The following is a 20058-nucleotide window of genomic DNA, read 5'->3' as shown; positions in this document are numbered from 1 at the left end:
TAGGCTCTTTAGCACAACTTATGCCCTATTCTGTAAAAGTCTCCTCTTTTATTACCCCTAAAATTTGGTAATATGAATCAAATTGTATTAATGGGCTAACTGTATTAAAAATGCCTTTGATTTTCTGTATTGTGATGCTTTGATATCTGGGGCCTTTCCAATGCTAGTCTGTCCCTCTCAGAGTTACCCAATTAAGATAGTAAACAACTTACCCACAAGTGTGCCTTTCAAATGCAAACCAGTCAACCTAGAGCCCATATGCCATACCACCCCTTTATCAGGCTCACATACTCTAAGCCACTCTCCACCTGCCAAAATCACATCAGAGACAGGTACCAGAAAACTAGGTACAGCCTCTATGCAAGAAAGCCTGCTGAAATTATTCAAACTAGACAATCCTAAGACTGCTTACTTTGCCTTACCCATTCCTCCCTAAAGAAGCAACAGAGGCTCTTGTCCACATTTCCCCCATGTTCCCTACACTGCCTGAACAACCCTCACATGGCCCCCCATATGGCCCCTGCATGTCATGCCTTCTGTTTCTAGGGAACTGTATGTTAAACTCTTCTCACATGACAGTTATTACCATGTCTGTATGTTTTCCAATACCCAATGAAAATAAACTAGATTAGTTCTACTTTAGTTCAGTTAGTTTAGTCTAGTTAATTCAAACTAGACTACAACCAAATTAGTTGTAAATGTATACTATGAACTCTAGGACAACTGCTTAAGGAGCTTTTTTAAAAATATAATTGATGTGCTAAGAGAGGAGAGGAAATGGAATCCTATGAGATATACAATTAAAACCACAGAAGGCAAAAAAAAAAGGGGGGGGGAGATTTAAAAAAGAAGCAAGAAACTAGGGACAATGAATAGAAAATAGACAAAATTCAACATCCATTTATGATTAAAATCTCCAACAAAGTGGGTATAGAGGGAACATACCTTAATATAATAAAGGCCATATTTGACAAGCCCACAGATATCATGCTCAAAGGTGAAAGACTGAAAGCTTTTCCTCTAAGAGCACAAACAAGACAAGGATCCCATTCCTACTACTTTTATTTAACATAGTATTGGAAATAAGCAAATAATGAAACTGGACCCGTATCTCACACCACTTACAAAAATTAACTCAAAATGAACAAATATTTAAATGTAAGAAGTGAAATCATAAAACTTAGAAGAAAACATAGTGAAAAAAATCTCCTTGACACTGGTCTTGGTAATGATCTTATGGATATGACACCGAAACCACAAACAACAAAAGCTTCATTAATATAAAAGGTTCTGTACAACAAAAGAATCAATCAATAAAATGAAAAGGCAACTTAGAGATTAGGGAAAAATATTTTCAAACAATAGATCTACTAAGGGGTTAATATCCAAAATACATTAGAAACTCATACAACTCACTACCAAAACCCAAGTAAGAATTCTTAATATATTAGGAACTCACAACTGATTAAGAAATGGTCAAAGGGGAGTGCCTGGGTGGCTTAGTCAGTTGGGCATTGAACTCTTGATTTCAGCTCAGGTCATGATCTCAGGGTTGTGAGATCAAGCTCCATGTTGGGCTCTGTGCTCAGTGTGGAGTCCGCTTGGTCCTCTCCCTCTGCTCCTCCCCACCTCCCCTCAAATAAATAAAGCCTTAAAAAAAAAGAGAGAAATGGTCAAAGGACCTGAATAGAGATTTCTCCAAAGAGGATATCCAAATGGACAACAGGTATATGGAGAGATACATGCTCAGCATCACTAATCATCAGGGAATTACAAATCAAAACCACAAGTGATATTACCTCACACCTATTAGAATGACTATTATCAAAGAGACAAGAGATAATAAATGCTGGTGGAGAAAATGGAACCCTTGTACACTGCTGATAAGTATGTAAATTGGTACCACCACTATGGAAAACAGTATGGAGATTCCTGAAAAAATTAAAAATAAAGCTATCATATGAATCATCAATTCCACTTCTGGGTATATATATCTGGAAAAAATAAAACCTCTGTCTCAGGAGATATTTGTACCCCATGTTCATTGCAGCCCTACTCACAATAGCCAAGATATGATAACAACCTAAGTGTCCACTGACAGATGAATGGATAAAGAAATTGTGATATATATATATTTATATATATATTTATGACTGAATAATATATATTATTCAATATTCGATAATATATATTATCAAATATAATATATATTATTCAAATATATATTATCGAATATAATATATATTATTCATGCATTCATGCATTCAATGAAACATTGTTTTCAAGAATTAACAATGATGAAGACCTGGACAATTTCTGACAATTTCTCAAGCTTTGGCTGAGGGACGACCAAAAGCAGGGACTGAGATAATAAAGACAAATCCCTATGAAATGTCTGATTATTCTCTCACCATGGTAACAACCCCCAGAACTGGTTTTGGATTTATCTAATTAATCAATACGTGGTTTATAGGAATGATAAGAAGTACATAACAGAACTGATTTTAAATATCTAATCTGTCAATAACAATTTGCTTCATTGTACATGCTACTAAAATACAACCAACTGTACTCTTGACTCAGCATAAAAGTGCGGACTTCTTTTTCTGAAGTACTCTCGGTTAGTTCCTTTCCCTACTTTTTATACAAATTGTTGCAAAATGAATATTTGTAGGAGTTCATTCTCACTTTTGCCAGAAAACAGTAATTATGAATATTTAATGGCTACTTCTTCCTCCAACAGTCTGCTCATCCAAAACATAAAATAAAGAATTGAATGCAATAATAAAATAATTACCTTAAAATAGAAAAAATAACAGTCACATGATAAAAAAGGACATGAATTTACACCAGTTATTAATGTTGGGAGAAAAGCTGATATGTTTAATAATTAGCATTAAAATTACTTTAAACATTTTAAACATTTAAAACATTAAAATTAATAAATATTGATGCAAGCATGTCACTGTTCAAAACAAATTTTTACTTGGGTCAAATATGTTTTTAAAAACAATATGGCACTGTAATCAGTTCAATTTACAAATTTTTTCCTTTTTTAAGATTATTTATTTGAGAGAGAGAGGAGGGGAGGGGCAGATGGAGATGGAGAGAGAGAATCTCAAGCAGACTCCCCTCTGAGCATGGAGCCCAAATGCGGGGCTCGATTTCACAACCCTGAGATCATGACCTAAGCCAAAATCAAGAGTTGGACCCTTAACGGACTGAGTCATCCAGGAGCCCCTAAATGTTCTATTCTTAAAAGCAATTACATACAGTTTAATATTTATGCTCCAAATTAGTAATATGAAAAACTATTAAAGGATGAGTAGACTAAGTAATATATTTATTCATGCTCTACAATATTTAGGAAATTTTAAAACATGAAAATAATGAGGAACTGGAAAACAATTACATACCAGAACGACTCCTACAGCCAAATTTTTATTACATATTTTTCCAGGAAATGTGGCTCCTAAAAAACTAGGATATTTCTTGAAGCTAGAAAATAATAATTTTCCTCAGAATTGCATATGAGTGATATAATTAATGACAATCATATTCATAGCAATGAACATTATTAAACAATTACTGTCCTAAGCCTTATGCTACTCTGAATTAAACTATTTAAATACATTTTTCTCAAACCACCAATGTTAAGACTATTTCAATATTTTATAAGTTTTAAATTTAATAAACACCTGGAAGTATAATAAGGATAAGGTCTAATAATTCATGCAAAAGGCTATTGCACTAATGTTTATAGTTTTTATTCTGGTTCCCTGTACATTTATAGCCCTAAAAATTAAATTTTCTGTGATCCCTTTATTCACTTGTTCATTAAAGATGAATAGATTTTTCTGTGCATTAGATTCTAGATCATGTAACATTTCAATATATTCATGTTATTAAAAAATCAGATGAAGGACAAGAATGTAGAGGAAGCAAGTAGTATAACTTTATAAGCCAAAGGACATCAAAAAAATTATATCACTCATAATTAATCTCCTTAGTTATTTCAGTACTTTTATGTAATTTTACTTATATCAGGTAATTTCATGTCAGTTGATAAAAGTTTTTAAGTATCGACCAACATTAGCTCCTTGAGGACAAGGACTTTTAACTTACATGTTTTTCCCATCCCGTGGTGTCTATCAATTTTATAGAACACAGTATTTATTTGTTAAATGCTTATTTTTCATAATTAACATATGAAATCATCTTGGGTTATTCCTTTAATGCTACACAAATATGGAATACTGTACTCACGCAAATAAGTATGCAACCTGATGAGGTCGGAAGATATGTTTGTATTTCCATTCTAAAAATCTAGATAATATATTATTAGGATTCCCTGTAGTAGAAATTTTGTTTTTATTTGACCAGATTTCTATGGAAGATATTACAACTGTCAGTTTTAACTGGGAAAACATCTAAAAAACATAATAATAAGTTTTAAATAAATTTGAACATTATATTAAACTTCCATAAAAACGCATATATTTAATTCAGTATTTTGATTATGAGAATTTTAACAGCACAGCAAAATGCTATACACATCAATACATATTACCTATACTTTTACAAAATATATATACAAAATAGTTTTTAAAAACTTACGGTGTTAACAAAGCCAATTATCTGAATAACCTTCTGTGTTACAGCCTTTATATCAGAGCCCATGTAATCAAACTGAAAAAGATAAATTATTTTTAGAAACTAGTGGATGCCATCAAGAATATATTACATACCCATTACACGTACAATGTGCTGTATTCTAAAGTAGCCATAGGGCTACATTCCAGGTGAAATTCAGGAAATCAATAATGATGTATAAATAATGATTTATAAAAATTAATGAATAAATGCAATTTTTTAACTTGATGTATATAAGAAGTAAATAAAAATATTTAATAACACGATTTTAATGTTTAATGCACTCAACTTATGGCATTACTTATTGTTTATAAAAATTTAATCATAAATTTTTTAATGTGGTATTTTAAAATGCACTTATTTCTAAAATAACAACATATAATCACAAACCAAAACATATAAGCACAATGAGGGGGAAAATCCTTAACAAGAGGTTCACTCTTAAAATGATTCTGGATACTGCTTTGGTATATTCTTTCACATCACCATGTAACTAATGTTCTAATTTTTTCTTTATTCCAATAAACTCTTTCTATGTCTAACTGCTTTAAAATGCCAAGACAACTGAAACAACAAGGATGACATCAGGTATGTGAGTTTTGCTCTGGATTTTTCACTAGAAAACCTCAAATATTTCATCATTAAGTGCTGTTCAGTTTAAGATGAGTATTCTATATCATGTTGAGAAAAAAATGTTTGTAAATCTTCTTACTTATTTACTAAAATTTTTATAAAAAAATGGGAGTTGAATTTTTATCAATAGCCATTTTGATAGTGATTGACAATGGCTTTTGTCTTTTGACCTATTGATGCAATACATTTCATTAATATTACTTAACACTAAACCATCATATTCCTTGATTAAAACATTACATTCTATTAATATACTATCAAAATTAATATAATATTTTGTTTAGGAGTTTATAGCTTTAATATGGACTCATTGCTCATGTGTTTGTATACGTGCACACACTTTGTCATAATTGAGCAAATTAATGTTGCTTAGTAAATATTAGAGCACTACTTAGAATTAAGTTGCATTTTTTTCCTACACTCTAAAATCGTATTAGTATATGAATTATGTCTTCCAAAACACTTAAAAACTTTCCTTTAAAACTATCTATACCTAACACAGGCAACTGGATCTATTAAAATTCTTTTTTTTTCAGCTTTCTGTGATATAATTTATATATAACATTGTGTAAGTTTAAGGTATACAACATGATGATTTGATTTAAATTCTTATCTCCTTTGGAGAATTCTTTAAATTTGCTTGTTTTAATCTTCTCCAAGGTCACAGCTATACCATGTTAATCTTTTCTAACATCATAACATGTTTTTGTTCTTTTTGCTTAATTATACTTTCTACACATTTATTTTTCTTTTCAACAACCAGCTTTTAAATTTACTTAATGTTTCTGTTTATCAACTTATGCCTTATTAATTGTTGCCTGTTCTCATATTCATCTTGTTTTACAGTTTTAGAACTTAGTTTTTATACTATTCTTTGTGGTAGGCATTCTCCCTATTTAGCAATATTCAGCTCTATTCTAGTTCAGGAGCCCTTCCTTTTTGAATATAAGCATGGCCAGTGTATTCACTTTGGACAATGAAATGAGGACAGTGATAAATGTCACTTCTGAGAGAAAGTATTTCTCTACTGTGGCTCATGTCTATCTAGTCTGCTCTTCTATTGGCTTGGAATCTGGGGGCAAAAACCTATCAATATAGAAATACCAAAAATTCTAAGCATTTGGAATGCTGAGTCAACACATGGAAGACAGCTGCCTGGAGAGTCACCCAGATCTATGGCTGACGTCACATGAACAAAAAATAAACAGTATTTAGCCATTAAGATTTTGGTTTTTTATTTTGGATTCCATGGAATACATATACCACATGTTTTGGATGTCCATTTATCAGTTGACAGACATTTGGGCTCTTTCCATAGTTTGGCTATTGCTGATAATGCTGCTATAAACATTGGGGAGCAGGTGCCCCTTCAAATCTGTATTTTAGAGCTAGAGTGTATTTATGCTAAGTGAAATAAGTCAGTCAGAGAAAACGAATACCATATGATCTGACTCATATGTGGAATTTAAGAAAGAAAACAGATGAACATATGGGAAGGGGGAAAAGAAAAAAAAGGAAAGAGGGAAACAATACATAAGTGACTCTTAATAATAGAGAACAAGGGGCACCTGGGTAGCTCAGTTGGTTAAGTGTCTGCCTTCAGCTCAGTTCATGACCCCAGGGTTATGGGATTGACCGCGCATCAGGTTCCCTGCTCATCTGCTTCTTCTCCCTCTGACCCTCCCCTAGCTCGTGCTGCCTCTCATGTTCTCTCTCTAGGAAAAAAAAAAATGATAGAGAAAAAACTGAGGGTTGATGGAGAGGGTGGGTGGAGAATGTGCTTGATGGATGATGGGTATTAAACAGGGCACTTGTGATGAGTGCTGGGTGTTACACGTAAATGATGAATTACTGAATTCTACTCTAGAAACCAATATTGCACTGTATGTTAACTAACCAAACCTAAATAATTTTTAAAAATGCAAAGAAAAAGAAAAGGACCACATTAATTACCAAAATCAGGAATGAAAAAGGAGACATTATAGTGATCCAGTAGTATGATATAGCAGGCTTGTATTGGTTCATTACAGCTGATTTTTTAAATTTTCAATCCAATTTTTAAATAACTATTACTAAATTATGTACATTTCCAACTAAGTTAAATTAAAAACAAAGGTAATAAATACTTTTAAAAAAGATCTTTTTATCATAGTGCAACCTAGCCTGCTGTGATTAATAATTATGCTCCAAGTTTTTTAATTATTGTATAGAATTCATTAATTTCTAAACAGCTTATAATTATAGTTTTGTGTTTCCACATTGTAAAAGTTATTCATGGTAGTATTTAAAACTTTTCATTCTATTATTTTTCCTTATCTCTTTTTATTCCTTATTGTTTTAGTATATTATGATAGTTTTGGCATATTGGTTTTTACTTTTACAAAATTATTGTTGTCTTCTTTGTGACCTAGAAATGACTACTGATGCATCTATTTTCTACAGACATCTTTAGATATTTGAATATATGTGGCACCCATTCAGAAGATACAAAGGTAAATAAGTGTTTAGTAAAGCCGGCAGCTGGCTAATAAATAATTTGATATTTATATGTTAACATTTTTTTCCATATGTTAAAGGCTAAGAAAAATGCTTTAATGTGCTCCACTATACTTTTGGGTTTTGTTACTTTCTTCTGAATATATCCAGAGATTTTGTTTTTATAGTTTCTTCATAACTCACTTGTTAACTAAGTGTTCATTATTAGAAATGGATCTTTAACTTGAATTGTGTCTTTCAACATAAATATGCTCATTCTTCTACTTTAGGCTTTGTATCCTGAATTTTACTTTATCTGCTGGTAATGCCATCTTGATCATCTTTTTGATTGACAATCCTGGCATATTTTTGATGGTTTTTTAAAAAATGTTTTATACTTAACACTGCCATTTTGTTTAAGCTGTCTCACAAATGTCATAGAATCTGAGAATCTTTGCACTTTAAAAGGGATATTTAATCCACTCACATTATTATAATCAATGAAGCTGATCTATAATTTTTCTGTTTCCTTATTCATGTCCTTGTGGTATTTCCTTTTGACTTTTGTTATGTTATATGAGAATATTTGGGGGCTGATTTCAAAGTTATGCATTTGAGATTGTATATTCAGATATGTTTAAATGTTGTAAAACAAGTTTCTCCATTTTTATCCACCGGACCCACCTACACAAGAAGACCTCTGGTGAGGTGACAATAAAAAATTTCTAGGACTTATCAGGATTCAAGTGTTTATTTCAAAATGCGTAATAACTCTTACTAGGAATTTATGATTATGATTATGTAAATGAGGCAACACCACACTCTGCCAAGTGATTAGAGGCAACAGTGTATTTCTCTTTCTTTTTTACTGAGCTAAAGTCTGTGTAAATAATTTTTTTGAAATACCTATTTGTTGTTACTATACTCCAAAAATTTAGATCGACTTTATTGAGGTATAATTTACATACAATTACATTAAGGAGTTGATAATTTTGGTTAAATACCACTTACTTTTTATGATGAAAAAATTCAACCCACAGAAAATTTAAAATTCAAAGACTACCCCAATATCCTTCAATTAGATTAATCTACTATTAATGTTAGACACATTTCTTTATATATATCTTTATCTATCTGTCTATGGAAGTAGATCTGGGCATACAATGTTCATTTTTATGGACTATTTAAGATTAAGTAGCAAACACTTCACATGTAGTTCCTAAGAATAAGGATTTTCACCTGTTTGCCCACTACACCATTATCATGTGCAAGAAACATTAGTTCAATAATATCAAATATATTATTTATATATTTAATATCTAATGTTGAATACATAATATTCCCAGAGAGTAAAGCTAATCTGTAGCCCTGCCAATCACTGAATACAGCTTCCATCCAACCCTGCCAACAAAGAAACCCTAACTAGATTTCCCAGAAATCTTGGTAGCCCACCCTGCAGGCCCAGTTGGCGGCACTTGAACAGAGACACCGGCAAGTGCCTCTGCATCTACAGAACCGAGATGATGGTCCTTACTGGTCAGGAAGCTGAGGTTGCAATTCTGTCTGACTGGATCCACAGGAAAGAGCATTCTAGTCAAGGGCTTGTTCTGCAGCCAAAACTGGGCAAGAAACTAATTTACCAAGCTCCATAAAGGTGAATACAGTTGCCAGCCCATCTGAGAATGAAACTTAATTGGAGCTCCAGAAATCTGTGTATCCCATCTTGCAACTCCAATTAGAGCAACTCTTGAGCAGAGAGCCCACCCGGTGGTCTTACCTATCTGCATAGCTAGAATGGTGGCCTGTCAGGCCAGGGAATTTGGCACATAGTTCTGCCTAATTTGATTCCCAAACAAGAGACAGAAAACAATTGTGTTCTGTATTGGGGCACTACCACATGTGGAAACTAATTCATATCCCAGCTCACTGCTGAATACAGCCTTCATCCCACCCAACCAGGAACCTACCAGGGCACACAGGATGCTATATAGCCTTGCTTACAATAGCACTTAAATGAAGAACATAGCCTTCAGCCTTCCACATCTGTAGAGCAAAACTAGTAGCCCCATCTGGCCAGGACATAGTGCTGCCTAACTTGGGTCCACAAACATAAGCTGTAGAAGCCATGAAGCTTATTCAGCTACCACACCAGGACAAGAATCTAATTCATAACCCTGCCTAATACTAAGTATATATCCAGTCCTGAAGACTAGGAGGTCTGATTAGAGAATCCAGGCAACTGCAGAACCTATCCTACAGCTTCGTTTGGGCAAGGAACTAAGCCAGCATTCCTACACAACTGTTCTCAGCCAGCAGCACCTACCCTCAACCACAAAGCTCAGTCAGTAGCCTCACCCAAAAATAGACATTGATAGCGAACACCACCTGCCCAAGGATGTTACCAGCTGATACACCCAGAGCTCAATTAAGCCAAATGGCAAATGACTATCTATGCCAAAGCAAACCTTTAATGTCTGGGGAAAAAAAACACTTACTCAAATGGGAAGATATTGACATAAGGAATCGAGGATCATGAGAATTTGGAAAAACATGATAGCACCAAAGGAAACTAATAAAGCTCTAATAACTGACCACAATGATATAAAGATCTATAAACCATAAGAGAATTTAGAGTAATCACCTTAAAGAAACTTAGTGAACCACAAGAACATACAAACAATGCATGAACAAAATGAAGAGTTCAACAAATAGAAACCATAAAAAAAAGACATCTTAGACCTGAAAAATACAATGACTGAACTGAAGAATTCAATAGAGAACTTCAAGAGCAGACTTGACCATGCAGAATAAAGAATCAGTGATCTACAAAATAGGGAATTTTAAATTATCCAGATGAGTGAAAAAATAAAGAATGAAGAAAAATGAAGAAAGTCTACAAGACTTATGGGAAAAGTTAAAAAAAAACACACACACACAATATCTGCCATATAGGAAACCAGAATGAGGAAAAAAAGAAAAGAGGGCAGAAAATATATTTAAAGCAATAATGGCTGAGAACTTCCCAAACCTGGGAAAATGGACATCCAGATCTATGAGGCCTAAAAGATGCAAAAATGTTTGAATCAAAATAGAGTTACCCCCAGACACATTATAATTAAATTGTCGAAAGTCATATCCACAATAGCCAACCTGTGGAAGGAGCGAGATGCCCTTCAACAGATGAATGGATAAAGAAGATGTGGTTCATATATACAATGGAATATTACTCAGCCATCAGAAAGGATGAATACCCACTATTGGCACCGACATGGATGGAACTGGAGGGGATTATGCTAAATGAAATAAGTCAAATAGAGAAAAGACAATTATCATATGGTTTCACTCAATATGGAACATAAGGAATAGCACAGAGGACATTAGGGGAAGGAAGGGAAAACTGAAGGGGTGGAAATCAGAGGGGGAGATGAACCATGAGAGACTATGGACTCTGGGAAACAATCTGAGGGTTTCACAGGGGAGGGGGGTGGGGGATGGGGCAGGCCAGTGATGGGTATTAAGGAGGGCACGTGTTGTAATGAGCAATGGGTGTTATATGCAAATAATGAATCATTGAACACTAAAAAAAAAAAGTCACAAAGAAATAATTTTGAAAGCAGCAGTATAAAAGCAATAAGTCACATAAAAAAGAAGCCCTGTAAGACTATAACAGATAATTCAACAGAAACTTTGCAGGTCAGGAGAGAATGAAATGATATAATCAAAATATTGAAAGGAAAAAAAAACTGTCAACCAATACTATGACTGGACAAGCTGTCCTTCAGAAATGAAGGAGCGATAAAGACTTTCCTAAACAAGCAAAAACAGGGAATTCATCACAACAAAACCTGACATACAAGAAATGGTAAAGAGTTCTTTGAGTGAAATTGAAAAAACACTAATTAGCAACATTAAAACATATGAAGGCAGTATAAAAGTATCCGGTAATGATAAACATATCCTTAAAGTCAGATTCTCTAATATGGCAAGGGTGGTATGTAATCACTAACAACTTTAGTTTAAAAATTAAAAAACAAACATATTAAGTATAACCATAACCAAAATACTCTGTTATAGGATACACAGCATTAAAAATGTGTAAAGGGGGGGGCCTGAGTGGCACAGTTGGTTAAGCATCTGACTCTTGGTTTTGGCTCAGGTCGTGATCTCATGGGTCATGGGATTGAGCCCCATGTCAGGCTCCGCACTCAGCCAGAGTCTGCTTGAGATTCCCTCTCCTCTCCCTCTGCCCCTCCCTTGTTCATTCTCCCCCCCATCAAATAAATAAATAAATCTTTTTTAAAAAATTGTAAAATGTAACATCAACAACCTAAACTTAGAAGGGGAGAAGTAAAAATGTAAAGTTTAGGAATGCTATCAAAATCAAGCTGTTATCAGTTTAAAATAGGGTATTAAAATTTTAACATACTTTATGTAAGCTTCATGGTAACCACAAGGGAAAAAACATGTAGTAGTCACACAAAAGAACATGACAAAGAGGTCAAAGTATACTGATATCAAAAGTCATCAAATCACAAAAGAAGATAGGAGGATAAGAAATAAGTAACGGTGTATCCAGAAAATAGCTAGAATGCAATTAATAAACAGGCAATAGTAAGTCCTTACCTAACAATAATTACTTTAAATGTAAATGGATTAAGTTCTCCAATCAAAAGAAATAGAATGGTTGAATGGATGTTTTTAAAAGATCCAGTGATATGTTGCCTGCAAGAAACTTGCTTTAGCTTTAAAAACACAGACTTACTGAAGAGATAGAAAAAGAAATTTGAAGTTAGTGGTAACAAAAAACACAAACAGGGTCATCAACATTTATATCAGACAAAATATAATTTAAACTAAAAATTGTAAAAATAGACAAAGAAGTTCATCATATAATGACAAAGGAGGCAATCTATCAACAAGATAGAACAACTATAAATATTTATGCACCAAACATTGGAGTACTTAATATATAAAACATATACTAAAAGAACTAAAAGAAGAAGTAAACAGCAATACAATAATAATTGGGGACTTTAATATCCCATTCTCAACAATGGGTAAATCATCCACACATAGAATCAATAAGGAAATTCAGATTTGAACACTATAGGCCAAACTTACCTAATAGCTATGTACAACACATTCTTTCTGACAGCACCAAATATACATTCTTCTCAAACAGAAATTGAACATTCTCTAAGATAGATCGTATGTTAGGTCACAAAATAAGCCTCAACAAGTTCAAGAAAATTGAAATCATACCAAAAAACTTTCTCAGCCCGAGTAGTATGAAACTTAAAATCAAACAGGAAGAAAACTGTAAAACTCATAAAGGCATGAAAATTAAACAACACTCCTGAACGATCAATGGATCAAAGAAAAAAATAAAGAGGGTAAAAAGCAACCTGAGACAAACAAAAATGGAAACACAATATACCAAAATTTATGGGATATAGTGAATGCAGTTCTAAGACAGAAGTATAATTACATCTATAAATGCAATACATCAAAAATACTGAAAAAGCTCAAATAAATAACATAATTTTGCACCTCAAAAAACTATAGAAAGCACTGTGAGACCTCCTGGTCATGCCCCCAACAGTTCCAGCTATCCTGCCAGGGTGGCCCCAGTGCAGAGTAGCAAGACCCCATGAGCCATACACGCTACAGCTCCAGAAATGCAGCCAAACCTGCTAGGCACATGCAGTCCATACAGGGGACATTCCCATACAAGGCCACTCCTTCAAGACTGGGAGAGGTAGCTATTTTGCCTAATTCACACAAAATAAACTAACATGAGGAGACAGAGGACTGTGCTCAAAAAAAAAAAAAACAATAAAAAAACACTTCAGTGAAACGGCAAATGGATAAAGCAAATTACATGATAAAAAGTTCAAAATCATGGTCATAAATACTCACTGGATTTGAAACAAGAGGATGATTCAGCAAAAAGACAGAAAATATAAGAAAGAATCAATCGGAGAATACAATACTGAAATGAAAAATACACTAGAGGAAATCAACAGAAGATTAGAGGATGCAGAAGGGATCAGCAATCTGGAAGACAAGATAATGGAAAGCAATGAAGCTGAACAGTAAAAAGTAAGAATTTTCAAAAATGAGTGTAAGTGAAGGGACATTTTGGGATGACATTAAGTGCACTAACATTTGCATTATAAGGATCACAGGTGGAAAAGAGGAAAACGGGGACAGAGCTCTTATTTAAAGATATAATAGGTGAAAACTTCCCTAAATTGGGGAAGAAACATTTCCAGGAATTAAAGAGAGCCCCAAACAATATGGGGCTTAGAAATAACTAAAATTTCAAAGATTAAAGATAAAAACAGAATCTTAAAAGCAGCAAGAGAAAAGCAACTAGTTACATAGAAGGGATACCTCATAAAGCTATCAGCTGATTTTTCAGCAGTAACTTTGTAGCCAGAAGAGAGTGGTATGATATATTCAAAGTGCTGAAGGAAGAAAACCTACAACCAAGAATACTCTACCTGGCAAGATTATCATTCAGAATTGAGGAAGAGATCAGGAATTTCCCACACAAACAAAAGTTAAAATAGTCATCACCAATAAATTTACCCTTACAAGAAATGTTAAAAGGACTTCAAGTGGAAAAGAAAAGGCCATAACTAGAAGCTAGAACATTATGAAAGAAAAGTACTTCACAAGTAAAAGCAAACATATGGTAAAAGTAGTAGAACAATCACTTAAAAAAAACAGCATAAAGGTTAATAGACAAAGTAGTAAAATCAAGTGTATCCAAAAATTAAGAGACTTCACACACACACACACACACACACACACACACAAATGTCAAATATATCATATACATAAAACGTGGAACAGGTAGTAAAAATGTAGTGCTTTTAGAATGTATTTGAACTTAAGCAGCCATCAACTTAATGTAGACCGCTATATTCATAAGATGCTATATATGAACCTAATGGTAGCCACAAATCAAATATCTATAATAGATATACAAAAAAATAAAGAGAAAAGAATCCACATAATAACACTAAAGAAAGACATAAATCACAAGAGAGCAAGAGAAAAAGAAAAGAACAGAGAAGAACTACAGAAACAACCATAAAACAATTAACAAAATGGCAATGAGAACATACTAACAATAATTACTTAAATGAAAATGATCTAACTGCTCCAATCAAAAGACATAGGGTGACTGAATGGATTTAAAAAACAAGATCCATCTATAGGCTCCTTGGAAGAGACACATATTAGACCTAAAGATACATGCAGACTGAAAAAAGGACGGAAAAGATATTCCATGCAAATGGAAGTGAGAAAAAAGCTGGGGTGACAATACATATATCAAACAAAATGACATTCAAAGACTGTAACAAGACAAAATGAAGGGTGTTACTTAGTAATAAAGGGATCAATCCAACAAAAGGATAGAGCAATTGTAAAAAATCTATGCATCAAACATAGGAATACCTAAATATATGAATCATTGAACACTACATCAAAAATTAATGATGTACTAGATGTGGGCTAACTGAACATAATAATAAAAATATATAAAGCAAATATTAACAGACATAAGGGGAGAAATTGAGAGTAATACAATAGTAATAGGAGACTTGAACACCCACTTACCTCAATGGATAGACCATCCAGACAGAAAATCAATAAGGTCAAACAGAAAATGACACATTTGACCATGTAACTTATAACACATAGAACTTAACAGATATATACAGAACATTTCATCCCAAAACAGCAAAATACACATTCTTTCCAAGTGCACATGGAACATTCTCCAGGATAAATCACATTAGGGCATAAAACAAGTCTTAATAAACTTAAGAAGACTGAAGTCATACAAAGTATCATTTATGATCACAAAGGCATAAAAGTAGAAAGCAATTACAAGAAAAAAATAGAAAAACACAAATGCATAGAGGCTTAATAACTTGCTTTTAAGCAACAAATGTGTCAATGAAGAAATCAAAGAGGAAATGTTTTAAAATACCTGGAGACAAATGCAAATGGAAATACAATGATTCAAAATATTTCATGTACAGTCAGAGCAAAGAATGAAGTTTATAGTGATGCAGTCATACCTAAAGATGCAAAAAAAAAAATCTCAAATAAACAATCTAACCTTAAACCAAAAGGAACTACAAAAAGAAGAACAAAGCCCAAAGTTAGATGAAGTAACAAAATAATAAAGATCAGAATATAAATATATGAAATAAAGACTTACAATATGAAAAAGAAAAGCTCAGTGAAACTAAAAGCTTGAAATATAAACAAAATTGATAAACCTTTAGCCAAACTCATGAAGAAAAAGAGAAATAACTTACGCCACATAAATACAAGCATAATAAGAGACAACAAAATTATGCACCAACAAATTTGACAACCTCGAAAAAATGGATAAATAACTAGAAATAAAATCTTCTGATACTGAAATAGGAATACAGAATCTGAATAAACCAATTGCTAGTGATGAAATTGAACTGATAATCAAAAAACTCCCAACAGACAAAAGTCCAAGACCAGATGGCTTCACAGGTGAATACTACCAAATATTGAAAGATTTAATACCTTTCCTTCTCAAACTATTCCAAAACTAGGAGACAAGGGATGCTTCCAAATTCATTCATCAAGGCTGATATTACACTAATATCAAAACCAGACAAAAACATTAGAAAAATAGGAAACTACAGGTCAATATCCCTGACGAACATAAATGCAAAAATCTTCAACAAGTATTAGCAAATTGAATTCAACAGTACATTAAAAGGATTGCTCACCATAATCAAATGGGATTTATTCCATGATACAAGGATGGTTGATCCACAAATCAAATCAATCAGCATGATACACTACATTAACAAAGTGCAAGATAAAAATCATATAATATCTCAACAGATGCAGGAAAAATATTTGACAAAATTCAACATCTGTTGATGATAAAAACTCTCAATAAAGTGGGATTAGGCAGAACATACCTCAACATAATAAAGGCCATACATGAAAAATCTCACAGCTAATATCAGACTCAATGGCAAAAAACTGAAAGCTTTTCTAACATCAGAAACAAGACAAGGATGTCTACTCTTGCCACTTTTAATCAACATAGTACTGGAAGTCCTAGCCATAGCAATTGGACAAGAAAAAGAAATAAAAGGCATCCAAACTGATAAGTGAGAAGTAAAACTCTCACTATTTGCAGAGGACATGAGAGTCTCTACAGAAAACCCTAAAGATCCACCAAACTAATAGTATTAATAAGTGAATTCAGCAAAGCAGCAAGATACAAAATTAATATACAAAAATCTGCTGCATTTCTATACACTCATAATGAAGTAGCAGAGGGAAAATGTAAAAAAAAAAAATCCCACGTACAATTGCATCAAAAATAACAAAATACAAGTGGGTGGGTGGCTAAGATGGTGGAGTAGTAGGAGGACTCTAGGCTTGCCTCCTCCCTCGAACACAGCTAGATAAATATCAAATCATTTGATGTTGATTTGAGCACTGACAGAACAAACTGCACAACTCAGCACCAAGAAATTGATCTGAGCACTGACAGAACAAAATGCACAACTAGAGGGAGAGAAGAGGCCACATCGCGGAAGGTAGGGGGTGCAGAGATGTGGTTTGGGGGGAAAATGGATTGCAAGTGCTGTGGAAGGGAGCCCTGGTTACTGAGAGAGGTGAGATAGAAATAGAGAGAGAGAGAGAGAGGAGGGCACGGGACAACAGAAAGAAAACACTTCCCCAAAGTCACTGAAAGGGACAACAAGAGGGGCTGATTTTTGTGTTTTTACAACCAGCGGTGCTCAAAGATAAAGGTTTTAGAGGTCCACAGCATGGCCAGTGTGGAGCCCTGAGGGTGTTGCAGTGCTACTACGGAGAAGGAACGCAGATTGCCTGGGGACATACAGAGTGATCTAAGGATGCCCTAGGACACACTGGGAGAGATGGTTCCCTCTTCTCGGAGTGCATCTGGGAGAAGTGGCATTGCCCCTCTGGGGACAAAAGAGCAAGTGGGTGCCATTTCCCTCCCCCATCCCTCACCATAGCTGCAGAAACACCTGCTGATGGCAGCTAACCTGGACACTGGCTCTTTATTCCAATATGCTTTATTCCAAACTCCATGCTCCTGTGCTTTGGTGCAACTGCCCTTCTGGGTCAAACCTGTATCAGTCCCAGCATGGCAAGATCTTCCTGCAGAGGACCAGTGCCAGTCACCACCATGCCAGATCCCTAATGTTTGGAGTTTTAAAGCTCAACCAGCCTGCCTGGGATAGAGCCCAAGGTGTACCATGTTACTATGCAGGCAAGTAGCCCAAACACAGACAGTGTGAAGGCAGCGATCTGAGGGACACCTGGGACACACAATGGGAGAATGTTCACTATTCTGGGAGGGCTTCCCAGACAGCAGCAAGGATGAATTCCCCTCTCTGGGGACAAAGAGCTGGTGTCATTTCCCTCCCCTGCCCCTCAGCATAAACTAACTTCAGTAAGTAGCACAACACCAACAGTGGTGGCCTAAAATGGCAACAACAGCCCTGCCCCCTGCACTCTGCAGGTACTGCTTTTCTTGGGAAAGTGTGCTTGAGAACACCAACACAGTGGGAGAGCATAGAACCTCCCGCTGCAGACTAGCTCAAACCGCCCCCCATGCACCATGTCTACTGACCATAGGGTTCTACAAAGCTTCAGATCTAGTGGAAAAAGCATCAGGTCTCTTTTAACAAGCAGACCAAAGCACACCTAGTTAAGCTTGTCACACACTGAATAAGGTCCATATACTCCCCACTGCAGGCAAGGAGAAACTCTGCAGAGGACTGACCTGAGGAAAAAGCAGCCAAAACACAGCAGCGGAGTGCACATAGCACACACCAGAGACAATTCCTGAAGCACCAGGTCCTGGACAGTATATGACCTCTTCTTCATAAAGCCATTACTCTTGAAAGCAGGAAACATAGCAGGATTTCCTAATATACAGAAAAAGACAGAGACCTAGACAAAAATGCCAAGATGGAGGAATTCATCCCAAATGAAAGAAGAGAAGGTCACAATCAGGGATCTAATCAAAACAGATATAAGTAATATGGCTGTTGGAGAATTTAAAGTAATAACCATAAGGATACCAGCTGGGCTTGAGAAAAGCATAGAAGACACCAGGGAGTCCCTTACTGGAGACATATAAGATCTAAAAACTAGTCAGGCTAAAATGAGAAATGCAATAACTGAGATTTGAAACCAATCGGATGTAACAAACACAAGGATGGAAGAAGCAGAGGAACAAATAAGTGATATGAAAGATGAAATTATGGAAAATAATGAAGCTGAGGAGATGAACCATGAAAGACTATGGACTCTGAGAAACAAACTGAGGGTTCTAGAGGGCAGAGGCTGGGGGGATGGGCTAGTCTGGTGATGGGTATTAAAGAGGGCACGTACTGAATGGAGCACTGAGTGTTATACACAAACAATGAATCATGGAACACTACATCAAAAACTAATGATGTAATGTATGGTGATTAACATAACATAATAAAATAAAATAAAAATAAATAAAAATTAAAAAAAGAAAGAAAACAATGAAGCTGAAAAGAAGAGGGAAAGAAAAGTATTGAATCACGAAGGTAGACTTAGGAAACTCAGTGACTCCTTAAGCATAATAACATTAATATCATAGGAGTCCCAGAAGAAGAAGAGAGGGAAAAGGGGGCAAAAGACTTATTTGAGGAAATTATAGCTGAAAACATCCCTAATCTGTGGAAGGAAATAGACATCCAAATCCAGTAGGCACTGAGAGCTCCCATTCAAATCAACTAATGCAGGCCAACACCAAGACATAGCATAGTTAAATCTGCAAAATATAGAGATAAAGAAAAAATCCTAAACAAAAGACTAACTTACAGGGGAAGACAAAATAAGGTTAGCAGCAGATCTAGCCACAGAAACCTAGCAGGCAAGAAGACAGTGGCATTGACATATTCAACATGCTGAATGGTAAAAATATGCACCGAATACTCTATCCAGCAAGGCTGTAGTTCAGAATAGGAGAGACAAAGAGTTTCCCAGACAAACAAAAACTAGAGTCATGACCACTAAACCAGCCCTGCAAGAAATATTAAAGGGGACTCTTTGACTGCAAAGCAAAGACCAAAGGTGACCAAGACAAGAAAGAAACAGAGCATCTCCAGAAACAATGACAGAACAAGTAAGAAAATGGTACTTAATTCATATTTATCAATAATTACTCTGAATTTAAATGGACTAAATGCTGCAATCAAA

The 20058-nt window shown here is 34.6% G+C and overlaps 1 protein-coding gene across 1 annotated transcript in view; it reads right to left on the bottom strand.

The window, feature by feature from the left end:
- Window positions 1-20058, bottom strand: part of LOC112834434 (disintegrin and metalloproteinase domain-containing protein 5-like) — a 137061-nt gene that overhangs the window by 81111 nt on the left and 35892 nt on the right. Inside the window, exons 8-10 of the mRNA XM_073902638.1 lie at window positions 4618-4689; window positions 4267-4430; window positions 3417-3498 (exon numbers count right to left, since the gene is read on the bottom strand). Of these exons, the coding sequence (XP_073758739.1) occupies window positions 3417-3498; window positions 4267-4430; window positions 4618-4689 (318 nt within the window). The remainder of the gene's footprint in view (window positions 1-3416; window positions 3499-4266; window positions 4431-4617; window positions 4690-20058) is intronic.

The sequence above is a fragment of the Callorhinus ursinus genome, unplaced genomic scaffold, assembly GCF_003265705.2.
Source record: "Callorhinus ursinus isolate GAN/ISIS: 27379988/994484 unplaced genomic scaffold, GSC_fseal_2.0 scaffold17, whole genome shotgun sequence".
Lineage (NCBI taxonomy): Eukaryota > Metazoa > Chordata > Mammalia > Carnivora > Otariidae > Callorhinus > Callorhinus ursinus.
Note: the sequence above shows the minus strand (reverse complement) of the source record. Positions and strands in the feature narration are given on the sequence as shown.